At 54.2% G+C, this 13,610-nt stretch overlaps 1 protein-coding gene across 1 annotated transcript in view; it reads left to right on the forward strand.

The window, feature by feature from the left end:
• The window catches only part of IGF2R (insulin like growth factor 2 receptor), a 109,477-nt gene that overhangs the window by 42,909 nt on the left and 52,958 nt on the right, over positions 1-13,610 (forward strand). Inside the window, exons 8-15 of the mRNA XM_059083757.2 lie at positions 1,106-1,268; positions 1,427-1,601; positions 2,439-2,542; positions 7,936-8,100; positions 9,949-10,089; positions 11,215-11,355; positions 12,436-12,573; positions 13,138-13,285. Of these exons, the coding sequence (XP_058939740.1) occupies positions 1,106-1,268; positions 1,427-1,601; positions 2,439-2,542; positions 7,936-8,100; positions 9,949-10,089; positions 11,215-11,355; positions 12,436-12,573; positions 13,138-13,285 (1,175 nt within the window). The remainder of the gene's footprint in view (positions 1-1,105; positions 1,269-1,426; positions 1,602-2,438; positions 2,543-7,935; positions 8,101-9,948; positions 10,090-11,214; positions 11,356-12,435; positions 12,574-13,137; positions 13,286-13,610) is intronic.

Below are 13,610 nucleotides of genomic sequence, written 5' to 3' on the forward strand. Positions count from 1 at the left end.
GGTAAACATTCACTTTGCCACACAGATCTCGTTAAAAGAGTTTTATTGAATTTACGTACTACAAAATTACACCTGTTTTAGGTACAATGTAACGGTTGTTAGTGTACTAACAGGACTGCACAGTCATCGCCGTGGTCTGCGTTAGAACTTGTCCATCACCCCAGAGAAGCCTGGGGCCCAGTCGCCATCACTCCCTCGCTCCCCCAGCCCTGGCAGCCGTGGACCACCTTTCTGTCTCGCCTTTCCCGGCACATCCTCCACAAGTGGAGTCACACAGCATGTGGTGTCTGGCTTCCCTCACTTAGCACCTGCTCCACACCACTGTCTGTAGGTCTCACTGCTCTGAGCCACGGGGTTGAAGCATCAATTGTGAGTCAGCAGTCGGGGCTGGACTGCAGCTCTGCACCTTACTAGTCATGTGACGGTAAAGCCTGCACTTAGTCCTGTGCCTGGCACGTAGCAGGTGCTTAGTAGACGTTTGCAGAGTGAGGGGCCTGGAATCGGCACAGCTACTCCTGACGCCAAGGCCAGTGAGACGTTTCTCCCAGGGAAGCTTAGAAAGATGACACTGTACCCCAGTGAACAGTGACTTCATGGCATCCTTCCCAGAATCCGGGTTTGTGGTGGGTGATACCCTGGCTTCACCCAGGGGCAGGAACAGATTTGAATACGCGTGAAGTGTGCCCAAGAGCCCTGGACGTTCCCGTGGCCAGGGGTTAGGGACCATCTCCCCCGATGCATGCAGGCTCAGTGATGTCCACCCAGCGGGCAGGGGCGGGGGTGGCATCTGGCACAGGCTCGGCAGCGCCTGTGATTGAAAGGAGTGCATGGACCACAGGCCCTTCACACATCGTGACTGCTTGCCGGGGGCGTGGTGGGCCGGTGATAACCGCGTTCAGGGTGGGCTCACAGGCTGATGCTTGCGTGTGACTCTGGAAGGGACTGGAAGGGTTTCAAGGAAATGCAGTTGTTGTAAGGCAGACAAAAGGACAGAAAAATGTCAAACCCCAATAACATAACTTCGGCTTTTCAGAAGCATAGAAACATCTGCATTTAAGCTTCGTGAAAAGAATTAATTTTATTCCTTTCACCCCGTTCACGATAGGGCACCCTTCCCAAGCTCACGGCGAAATCCAACTGCCGCTTTGAAATCGAGTGGATCACCGAGTATGCCTGCCACAGGGATTACCTGGAAAGTCGGAACTGCTCTCTGAGCAGCGAGCAGCACGACATCGCCATTGACCTCCAGCCGCTCAGCCAGCTCGGAGGTGAGTGGGTGCCTGGGGGCCGGGAAGTGGGAGAGGGAATGGGAGCCCGGGGGCCGAGCTTCCCCTGCCCCGGGGTGGGCGTTTTAAGTTTGTTGCTGTCACTTTGCCACACCTGTGTGCGAAACAGAGCCTCTTCTTGTTTATTCCCCTTTCCTTAGCTTCAAACTCCTCGTACTATACTGCAGAGGGAGAGGACTATGTTTTTTATTTGAATGTCTGTGGAGGAACTGAAGCACACGTCTGTAATAAGAAAGATGCTGCAGTTTGCCAAGTGAAGAAGTCAGATTCCACTCAAGTCAAAGTGGCAGGGAAGCTCCAGAATCAGACCCTTCGGTGCGTACGGCCTTCACGTAACTTTAAGTGCATCGTGTGTGTTCCTGGGAAACATAACATGCTCCCCTGCCTTCCTCCTCCTCCCATTTTCCGCAAAGCACAGGGAGATCAGTGAAGCTGGCATTATTTTCCTGCATGAGTCAGGCAAGGGCCGTTTGTCCCTGACCCGGTGGATGTTTCTCCTGCCTTTACAGTAAGAATGTTTCTGTTAATACGGTTCGCTTTATAAGCTATTGTTTGTAGGGAACCGTACTGTAGGAAAGCTATTTCATTCGTTGATATGGCGTTTGTATTTTACAATTTACGTTTCCGAGGAGTTTTGATTTTCCTCCGGCGGTCCGAGAATCTGAAACACCACTGGCATCACACGCAAGTGTTGAACAACTAGGAAAACGCATTCATCACAATTCACACGGCCCGTACCTCGGCAGTTACCGTCACCAAAGCTTTATCAAAATATAGTTTCTCTGACCTGAGGGACCAGGATCCCTCAGGTCAGACTTTTCATGGCGGTTACCGGAAAAGCTGTGTCTTCTCGGGCATTACTTATTTTGTCCAAAATCCAAAAATGAGAGCAGAAGAGTCCTCGTGGTCCTACAAAACCTTCAGGGCCTTTTCCCAGCCAGTGATTACTTTGAAGTAAGAGGACGAGAAGCCCGTCCATTTGGAACTCATTTCCTGTCGATGGTTCTTCCCCAGCCGACGAGAGGGCTCGCTGTTTTGTGTCGGTGCTGATCTGTGGATGGTAATGCGAGACTTAATGTAGAAATGTTTAAAGATTCAAGTTTCTTTCTTGGTTCTACCAAACGTGTGCGTGTGTGTATTACAAAAACCTAGGTACTCAGACGGAGACCTCACCTTGGTGTATTTCGGGGGCGATGCGTGCAGCTCTGGCTTCCAGCGGATGAGCATCATCAACTTCCAGTGCAGTCAGACTGCGGGTGAGTGCGCCCTGGGTCGGCCGCGTATCTGCATGAGTGGGCGGGGCCCGCGGAAACGTGGGGCGCCGGGTGGGGTGGTCAGACGTCCTCCTGCAGGCGTGGCCCCTATGAGGCCCCCTCTGCCGCAGCGGGAAGGAGTACCCCGCCCCGCCCTGCCGACACCTGACACACATGTCTTGTTTCCGTTTTCCGTTTGTGTGGGGACTGGGCCCAGCGTCAGGCTCGCTGGGAGAGCCTCTCTGTCCTAAATTCTGGCTCTCGTGGAGTGCGTTCAAAGCTGGCAGGCTGGGCTTACTCACCACCTTCTGATGGGTTGTCACTAAACAACTCTTCTTTTAGGAAATGAGTTTCTAGGTGGCCTTTTTTTGCAAATGGTGGCCCTGCTGTAGAGGTGGGATTTGGGCATCTCAAGAGACCCCAGGGCAACTTTAAGTGGAATGTTTGGTTTTTCTGAGCGACTCGGAGAAGCGACCTTGAGGTCACAGTGGCCCTGGCATTTCACAGAGCCGTGCTGCCGTCCGCATCTCAGAGATTCCCTGAACACGGTTCGCATCTCTTGAGAGGTGATGGGATCCCACCATCGTGAGAGAGCCGTCCCATCAGTGGACCTCCAAGCCATGACCCCAGGTGCCCCGCAAGCTGGCTGAGCCTCTGCACAGAGCTCTGGTCTGGGAGCCGCCTGGGTCCGGCCCCGTCTGCACAGCCAGCACAGTCTCGCACGGCCGCCCCACCCCTGAGGGTCTCCTGGCCCCTCACTGTTTGTTTTGTGTGTTTCTATGGTAGCGCTCTTAACCATCTGGTCACGGGGCAGGTTCCTGCGTGACTCACTGTGGGGCCTGGGGGAGGCAGCTGTGCGTGACGGGAGCTGTGCTCCAGAAGCGGGTCTGGTGGCAGAGGCAGGCGGGAGGGGTGGTGACCACCGCCGAGCGCTGGTAACCCCCCCAGAGAGCCGGCAGAGAATCGCCTGGGCTGAAGCGGGAGGGGCCTCACCGCAGGGCACCCTTGACTCGTGGCGCCGCTGGCCATCGTCACCGCTGTTCTCAGCCCGCTGTCGCCCGTCAGCCCCCTACCCCTGCCACGTGCGCTCCGAGCTTACACTGGAGGCGCGTTCTCAGTCGATGCGTTGGACGCATTTTATTAACGCCTGTTTGCTCGGACGCTGCGAAGCCCAGGGGTGCCGCGATGGCTGAGTGCTCCCCAGGCATTTACACACCAGAAGCAGAGAGAGACGTGAGGACGGCGGTGACCGTAGTGCAGGGGGACGCGGGCAGGTTGCGGGGGCCTGGCAAGGTCTGTCAGCTGGGCCTTTATCAGGAGGGAGGCGCTGAGGTCGGGGGTCTGGGGACTGGGTACCCCCGAGGACCAAGGCAGTTAAGAGGAGGTGCTGGGGGAGGGAGCCCTGCAGGACAGTAGGGGCAGGCCGGGCGCAGAAGTCAGGTGGCCGTGGGGGCTGGTCTTTGTGGCAGGAGGAACAAAACAGCTAGCTCGTGCAGAGGCGGAAATTTGGGTAGCTGTGAGCAGGTCAGAGCTGGGTGTCCAAGCCATGGCTAAAGAAGGGGCTGGAGCAACGTTGTGAAAAGCTTGTGTGCCCTGCAGAGGAGTTGGACTTTATCTAGAAATCAGCGTGAGGGGACTAAGCAGGGGTGGCCGTGCATCTGGCTTGGGTGTGGCCTTTGGATCCATCTCCCTTGGGTTTGAGTGCCCGCCCTGCCTTCCACAGGTTCTCCATCTTTCTTCCGTCATCCTCACCTCTTCCAGGCTCGTAGGAGACCCTCTCCGGAGTCCACCCCTTCCACTCTGTGTCCGGGCCCCTGGGAAATGCAGCCTCCTCCTTATCCCAAGTCCCCAGACCCTCAGGCACTCGGGCCGCCCGGGTCTCCCGACTCCCCTGCTGCTGGGCTGCTCTGCGGTGGGCGACTTGTCTGGGCCGGGGCTCCCTCTGTCCTGTCACTACCTCCCGTGGCCCTGTTCTGTCTGCACTTTTTATAAATGACTTGGCCGCGATCTTTGGGAATGCGGTGATCTCATTTGGGCATGTTGGGAGGATGGAATAGTGATCCAGCAAGATCCCAGCAGATGAGGAGGAAGTTGAGAAGTGCTCGAGGTCAGGGGCTCCCATGGAAGAGGGATGGACATGCAGGAGTCGTGCCAGGAAGCTAGAGCCCAATGGGGGCGGGAAAAAGTAGGAGAGACCGTTTGTTTTTCCTTTATTCCTTTTTGTCATACAAGTTGTTTTCAAATATATAAGTAGAAAGAACATTATAGTGAAAACCTACACACCCACCACTCAGGCTTAACAGCCGTTAATGTTTCACCAAGCTTGCCGCATATTTATATGCTCTGTCACATGTTACCAGTGGATCGTAACACTCGACCCAAACTGCAGGAAAGGACATTCCTTCCCGTAACCTCAGTGCCATTGTCGGACCTGACAAAACTAATAGCAGCGCCTTAATCCTGAAGACTCCTCATGTCACTGTGATTGTGACACGGAGACCAGAGCCAGAGACTTTAGATGTTTTCGAGCCTACTCTCAGGCTGGAGCTGGATTATGAAATATTTAAGACTCCTGCTAGCTCTGTGATTGGGAGCCAGCTGTAGGTATTATGCTCTGTGTACGCTAAAATTATTTCATCATTACCTTGTTTGAATTTAAATTCAGAGTTTTTAGAGAAAACCCCTTGGTGGATTCTGTGTTTATTGATTAAATGTAATAATGTATTTTTGCATGTTGAATTGGGTGTTGATTGGCTATGGAATATTATGAAATGTGGTTTATAGTTCAACTTGGATCTCCAGGAATTATTTATGCTTCTGAATCTAGGGCTCATTGCCTTTTCAGGACACAGAGGTGCCTAAGTTTATTTTTTTGTCCATAATATAAATACATTTTACCACTTGTTTCAGTAACTTAAGTCTAGTTTTATGTAATGTAATACCTGATTGTTGGTGACCCTGTCACATAAGGACATCAGACCGTTTTGGGGGGGCAGGAGCGGGGTGTTAGCATAGAGGCCGGCAGAGAACCGTTCACAAATTCAGGGGACTCATGGTCACACTGAGGACTGACTTGCTTCAATTCCGTGCGGGCGTTGGGGGGCTCTGCCTCATGCGGGCATCTGGGACCTTTGCATTTTCCACCTCGTGTTGCTGCTGTCTGTGGACGTGGCTTCCAAGGACTCTGCAGGATGGGAACAGCAGTTTTTTTTTAATGGGCCGGAACTAAGAGGCATGGCCCAACCTCAAAGGCAGTGAGGCGGGAAGTGCAGTTTAGCCGTGGGCCTAGAGGGAAAGATAAACCGGTTTGGCCAGCAGGCAGCACGGGTTTCTGTCCCAGAGCGGTGGGGGGATGGGGCAGCCGCCTTGCTGCTCAGGCGGGAGCTTGGTTTCGCGGGGGAGGGTCCTCCACTTTGTGCCTTCAGCTGGTGCAGGCCACGTAAAGCGTGTGCTGGGGGACGTGCTGGAGCCTGGAGAGCCAGGAAGCTTTCAGGGTTGAGATGGATGGAGAGATTACAGAAAGTCGTCCTCATCCTACTGGTGGGTGGAAACCGTAGGGCGTAGCAGCGGGTCCTGGTCCCGAAGGCAAGGCCATTGTGTTTAAATAAACAACGTGGTTTAGTAGTGAGGAGTCTTCCTTTACTATTCTCCTAAAATTCTTCGAGGAATTAAATAAGAATGCAGGTAGGGTGCATGCCAGTGGTTATTTAAATTTTATTTAAAATGGGCTCTCCCAGCAGATCTTTTCAGATGCAAATCTAGCTCCTGAGTAGGAATGGACCCTGGAACCATTCATAGTATCATTTAATCGTCTGTCAGTTTATCTGGTAAAAGAAAAACACTGAATGCGTCAAGATTTCAGGAAACACAGATCTTTTCTGTACAGTGAAATACCAACCTAGTGGGACTAAACCGTACGTAAACCTCGAAGGGGCAGAGGTGGGGAGCATGTTGAAAAGAGGCGAAGCAGCTTCACTGCTCCCTCGGTGGAGGGCACGGCGGACCCCCAGCTAGAGCGGGTGCTGTTAGAAGGGAAGTTGGGAGCACTGGTTCTTAAAAGAGAGTGGCTTAGAGGACTTACTAAAAAAAAAAACACAAAAAACCAAAAACACACGGTAGCGCAGGGAAGTCTTCTCTTGTGGTTATGAGTCTGGCTCTGGGGCCAGACCGTCTGGCTCCGATTTCTGGCTCCTCTGCCCTCTAGCTATGAAGCCATAGGCAAATTATTTAGCTCCCCAAAATCTGCAAAATGGGACTAAGATCGTCCCCGTGTCATAGGATTTCACGGTTGAAATACACGAATGTATGTGAAGCACCTAACACAGCGCCTGTTCTCTGCATCCAGCCCCTGCGGAGGGCTCAGTGCTCAGCACGGCGCCTGCCTCAGCGTGTCCTCCGCGTGCCTTAGCCGCTGTCGCTGGTATAGTTATGATGTTTATCGTATTAAAGATTCAATAGAAGTTGCAATTGAAACAGCATTCGCCCTTGGTACAGAGTATTATTTCCCTTTCCGTTAGAACATTGTGCATTTCAGGGCCCTAGACCTCAAGAAAGGTAAATCATGTAGGAGGTCCAGGGGAGGATTATTAAACCATCAAGGGGTGGAAAACGGATCTTCGTGCCAGCAGTGCAGTAGCTCGGAAAGCCGAGGGGATGGAATTTCTGGTACGGGAAAAGTCAACAGAGTTTGCTGAATCCCAGGCAACGTGGACGGGGGAGCAGCACATGAAGGCCTGGCTTGCAGAGCGGAGCTGAGCCAGGAGGGCTCACGGTTGAGAACCCCGTGAGGCTCCCTCGAGCTGATTGGAGTGGGGTGTTCGAGGCCCACGCGTGCCAGAGTCCCCAGGACCCAGGATGCCGGCCCCTCTCGGGGCGAGGTTCCTAAACCCCAGCCCCCTTCACTTGGGAGCGGCTGCAGACCTTATCCCTCTTCCGTGCTCGTTTTAGGGGCGAGTCCTGGGGAACTCGTCCTGCTCACATGCACATCATTGAGCCGGTGGCACTCCTGGACCTGGAACCCTGATCTCTGCCCCCCTCTCGGTGACTCCCCGTTCTGGCTTGGTGTCTGCGAGCCTCTCGGAGACTGACCGACTGACCGCAGCCCGTGAGCAGCCAAGCGCCGCCTGGGGCTCACACCCCGCTGAAAACAGGCTTCTGTCCTCTTGAGACCATCCCCCCAAGATGAAAGGGACACGGGCCTGTGTCCTGCCGGGCCTGCCGGGTTTAGGTTGTCTGAAACGCAGTAAAGCCACTCTGATCTCTGGGCTTTGAGCCCTGAACCTGTTTGCCTGCACAGCTGCCACGGGTGTCCTGTTTGCTGTCTCTGCCCCCGCTCCTGGGGCGTTCCTGGGTTTTGGTGGCATCACGGGTGCTTTCTTCCTTTTGATGCGGCACAGGTAGCAACGGGAGAGGGGCTCCCGTGTTCACCGGGGAGGTGGACTGCTCCTATTTCTTCACGTGGGACACGAAGTACGCCTGCGTGGACGAGAAGGAGGCTCTGCTCTGCGGCGTCTCCGACGGGAAGCAGCGCTTCGACCTGTCGGCCCTGGCCCGGCACTCAGGTAGGCCCACCGCCCGCCCCGTGTGTGCTTCCCCACCCCCGCCCCGTCTCACCCGTCTCTACGTCAGGATTTGCATTCCCTGACCAACCTCAGATTCTTTGGTGAGGCTGAAAGGAGGTGGGAGGTGGGACCTGTCACAGGCGCTGGCTCACGGTGGAGACCCCTGGCGGTTATGTGTCCTGTGAACCAAGGCTTGCGGAGTGCTTGTCACTGGCGGGGGCTGGACGAGGTGCCGGGGATACGGCAGCAAACCTGGCGAGCATGACCCCTGCCCCCCGGGCCTTGGAATTTAGCAGGGGGCACAGAAGACTGAACAATAAGCCTGGGGTCACCAAACGGGGTTAGCCAGATCTAGGGGGGGATTTCTAGTTTCACCCTTTTAGCAGCCCTGGAACTGGGCATAGAGAGAAGCAAGCTGCCTCTGTGAAGTGGAATCATACACAAGACGGGGAGAATGGCCTGAAGTCTCATAGTCACCAGCTGCTGCTGGAACGATTACTCACGTGTTCAGAGTCAGAGTCCCAGCTGCTTGGGAAAGTATCACATTAGGAGGAGAATTCCTCCTTCGTGGGGCGCTGGGACGCTCGCCGTTGAACACGAGCCCCACTGTAGATGCTGTCGGGCAGCGACTTGCCCGGGGAATAACCGTCTTGGTGCTTTTTCCTGGTTCAGCACCTTTGAACCGTGGGGCTGGTGCCATGGTTACAGTCTGTGCGCTGGTCGAGAGGCTGCATTTCTGTCTGCCGAGGGGGAAGAGCTCTCACCTCCACTCAGCCCGGTTTGAGGCCCGTTCTGCCGCGTCCGCCTGCGTTTACTTGAGCAAGTCACACCCCCGCCCCCCAGTTTTCTTAGGGTAAACGGAGTGGTGGTTTCAGATCCTAGGATCTGCGAGGATGCAGAGATGTATTCGTACCCAGCTGACTTTGGCCACCTCTCTGGTTCTCTGGGACCCGGGTTATTTGTGTAGCCTCTGCACCCAGATATCTAAGGAAGCTGTGAGGTGAGAGCTCACATCCTTCCCTGATAGTTTAAAAAAACCCTCTTGCCTGACGCCCTTCAGCCCTCCCCAGCCCAGCCAAAGCTTGCAGAGCAGTGCTTGTCCTCGTTTAGTGCGTCGTCGGACGTGAGTCGTTCCCGGTCATTGACACCGGTGTGTAGTGACGGTGTTACCGCTGATGGGGGATTTTCCTTGTGAGCCCGTCTCCGGTCCGCACAAGGAGCGTCCCCTCCTTCACACGTGCTTCTCAGTGATGCCTCTGGGAGGTGGTCCGCCTTTGACTTGCTGTCTGCTCTCAGCCTGTACTCCTGCTCCCGTCCACGGATTTCCTTCTGTTCATGCACGACTGAGTCTTGAACCCTCTGAGTTAAGGGGCCACACATATCTTGTTTATCTTCCGGGGGGCACTGAGCACTAAGCCCTGGGCCAGGTCTGCCTTATCTGTGGTCTGGAGGCAGATGCGTCGCCAGTGGCATCTCAATCCGGGCTGGCGTCTGGCTTTGCTTCTCAGCTTCTGATTTCAGACTTTGGGGCTTGGGAGAATTTTGCTGTTTAACCCTCTGCCCCCACCCCCACCCCCCACCCCTCACCGTTAAGCCTCCTCTTCTGGGGAGCTGTTCGGGGCTGGCTTGTTTCTGGCACATTCAAGACAGGCTTGAGATTCTCGCTGAGTTTATGTGCCCTCAGCCTGCTGGGTCCAGAAACGGGAGTGCCTGACGTCTGGCAGCCACAGGCGTGCTGAGCTTCAGGCCTTTACCTTCCGCTTAATCACCATTTATGGTGTGACTCACAGAGAAATAATCACTGCCTTTGGCTGGAAGACTCTTTTTTTTTTTTTTTTTTGGTTACAGAACTGGAGCAGAATTGGGAAGCCGTGGACGGCAGCCAGAGGGACCCAGAGAAGAAGCATTTCTTCATCAACGTCTGCCACAGGGTCCTGCAGAAGGGCCAGGCGAGGGGCTGCCCCGAGGACGCGGCCGTGTGCGCTGTGGGTGAGCGCTCCTGCCCTGTGCCTGTAGGTGATGCGGAGCCCGGGCTGCATCCAGGTCGCAGTGAATTAGAAGTTCTCCCTGTGCTGTATCTCAGCCTCCTTTCTCTGGGTTCAGCATAGAGAGGCTGGTGAAGAAAAGAGTTTAATGACTCAAACGTAGGGAACTGGTGCATTTCGGGTACCTTGAAGTTGGCTGAAGCCTTCTGATGTGGGCTCCCTGGAAACAGGAGGAAGCGGGGTGGGGGGGGACTTGGTTATCTTTTCACTGCCTCACCTGTGGAGGAGCATTGCCGGTGCTCGTGTAAAACTGATTTTGATTTTTAACAACCTTCCTGCCTGGAATTGGTCAAGCGTTACGGCTTCAGGCCAGTGGACTCTCGTAGCCTCGTGTGAGAGCGCTGGACCCCTTGGGTTCCTTTTGCTGTAACTGTGTTGGTTGCGACTTCTCAACTGGATGTAAGTGTTTATACCATATTAGTTGTTTGGCGCTTGAGACTCACCTGGAAAACAACAGGCACTGAGAGTAATTGGAATGTGTTACAAGCATATAGGTAAGGGATTGTGAAACCCAGGTCGGATTTTAGGAATTACCCCAGGATTCAGAATTGGTGGCGTGTCTTTTAAAAGCACGTCCAGCCATGTCCCTGCATTTATTTCAGAAGGACTTGAGACAGACCTTCAGGAAAAGTCAACTGGACCAAGAATTAAGTGGTCACATGCTTGGCTGGCTGAACAGGTTTAATTAGTTTCTGCTTTGGTCATGGGACAAATGCTGCCCCCGCGGTTTCGACGGGCCTTGTGTCTCAGGAGAGCTGAGGGCCCCACAAACGGGGGGGGCGAACGGTGCTATTTTCCAGGAAGGTGTAACGTGTGTTCTTGCCTTTCTGCCCCTTGGGCCCTCAGAGGACGTTGTTTATTCACTCTCGTACTTTCCTCCTAAGCCTGAAGGTGCCCTTGGGGTCCTCGGTGTGGCTGCCACTGCCCTGTCAGACTTGTCACTCAAGAGAAACCCACTGACCCTCCGAACACCTGCGGGGTCTCGGCTCATTTTTGGTCCCTCTTCGTCTGTGTCATCATTTTGAATCACGTTTTCTGTTTTTTTGCCCTTTTCTTTTCTCTTTTCCAGATAAGGACGGAAGTAAAAATCTGGGCAAATTTCTTTCTCCTCCCACAAGAGAGAAAGGACACATTCAGCTCTCTTACTCAGACGGCGATGAGTGTGGCGGCACGAAAATACGCACAAATATAACGCTTGTGTGCAAACCAGGTACACGTTACAGACGCGCGGCGCCTTCGCGGGCTTCCCCAGTGGCGGCCGCGTCCTTTGGTCTTCGGTTTGCCGCCGGCCCCCGCTGGGGTGGCGAGGGACAGCGGGCTCGGGCCGGGCCCCGGGGCTCCAGAAGCATCAGCGTTGCTCCAGCGGACTCGGTCCCCCGCCCCAGCCCCAGCCCAGCGCAGCGATGGAGAAACCGTGTGGTGTCCAGGGGGTCGTGCTGCAGTTTTCCAGATGAGCTACGCTCCTGGCACGGCTTCCTCTTCCCGAGGCCTGTGCGGGCTGGTGTGGAGGCCGCTCCACTTCCTCCAAAGGGGCAGCAGCACAAGCGCCTGAACACACTGTCTGCGATCTCGGCGTCGATAACACACAATGCGCCTTGTTTTTCAGGGTCAAGGTCTATATAGATCCACATATTTTTATGTTCCTCAAAGCATAGTATTTTGTGAAGACCCTTTGATGTTTCACAGTTGTGTTTACAATTTTTAGGAGCTTCCTTGTTGCTAATGGCTTGGTTTTACTATTTTTAAGCATTTTCCCTATTGTTGGGTTAATAGCATGTTTCCAGTGTTGGTGATTGTGCTGTGACATATCCTCTCTACCTCTTGTTGGAAGATTTCCTTTGGATAAATTCCCAGCTGTGGGATAAGTTCAAGGACCAGGACAGTTTTTTGTTTTGTTTTGTTTTTCAAATTTTTTAAAATGGTAAAAGACACATAGTATAAGGTTGATCATTTTAAAGGAATTGTGATACAGTACACGTAGCGCGCAGTTCACCATTTTAATCGTTTTTGAGCGCACGGTTCGGTGGCGGCCAAGCAGCTCACGCTTCCGTCGTACCTGAAGTGCGCTCACACCGCCGTCCGTCCCCGGCGCTTTCTCGTCCTCCCAAACTGAAGCTCCGTCCCCATTAAACACGGACCCCCCCGAGCCCTGGCCCCCAGCCTCGTCCTTTCTGTCTCCGAAGGTCTGACCACTCTAGGGGCGTCAGGTCGGCATCGGTAGGAGCGTGTTTAGAACGAGGGAAGCTTTTTGAGACCGGATCCGTGATGGGTCTTTCTTCCCCATTGGCAGGCGATTTAGAAAGTGCCCCGGTGCTGAGAACTTCTGGGGCGGACGGTTGCTTCTACGAGTTTGAGTGGTACACGGCAGCGGCCTGCGTGCTGTCCAGGACCGAGGGGGACAACTGCACCGTCTTCGACTCCCAGGCAGGTGTGTGTCCGAGCGCCTCGTGGGGCAGGCTCGCCTGCACCTGCTTAGCTTGTTTTTGTTTGGTTCTTAACATTTTCTCTGAGTGTTTCAGAGATAATCTGTCTTAGAATTATATTAATACTGTTTGACCAAAACTCTGAAAATGTGGTGTTTGAGGCGTACCTGAGATCATGAAAAACCTGTTAGATTCAGAGTCAAGGTAGGTTTGCTGACCGCAGAACCTGAGCCCGGGAAGTAAATCGTGTTTGAAAAGGCTTTTCGCGTGAAGTTCTGGCCGAGAAACCCAGCACCGTTGACTTTTCACGGCTGTTGTATTGTGGTCGTCCCACTTTGAACACACTGGTTGTTTATTCGCCCAGGAATTCTGGGCTCTGACTCGGGTCTTCGGTGACTGCGGCAAAAGGGACGTGGTGATGGGGGACCCGTCTCCAAGGGGAAAGTGGTGGTGATGGCGGTCCTGGCGGCTCCCGTCCCCGCCGTCGGGCAGGCCTGGTCGGGAGCTGAGCGGGGGCTCTTCTTCGCTGCGGGTCTCACTGGCCTGGGATGGTCTTGATTCTTTTTCAGGGTTTTCTTTTGACTTGTCGCCTCTCACAAAGAAGAATGGTGCCTACAAAGTTGAGACGGAGAAGTACGAGTTTTACATCAACGTGTGTGGTGCGGTGTCCGTGGGCTCCTGCCAGCTGGACTCGGGAGCCTGTCAGGTGTCCAAAAGGCAAGTGACCCTTTCCAGTTGCCAGTCTTCCGTCAGGGATCTTGTGCTCACGGGTGTTTGATTCTGGAGTAGGTGTGTTGTCTGCCGACATCTGTGCTTTACGATGAGTGTGTAGACTCTGGGAAGACGTGGACTGAAAAGCAGGGGGCGCTGCTGGGAGTTTTCATTTCCCAGAGAAGGAGCAGGACCGGAAGTGGTGCGTGCAGCCGCCTCACTTCTGTGCAGTCGGCACTTCTCGGTTGTCAGATGGATTTACGTACGCGCGTCTCCTTTCAGTGTCGTGTTAGTCCGGGAGTTGTGCCTTAAACCAGCCGCGCCGAGCGTG

This window comes from Kogia breviceps, chromosome 13 (genome assembly GCF_026419965.1).
Source record: "Kogia breviceps isolate mKogBre1 chromosome 13, mKogBre1 haplotype 1, whole genome shotgun sequence".
NCBI lineage: Eukaryota > Metazoa > Chordata > Mammalia > Artiodactyla > Physeteridae > Kogia > Kogia breviceps.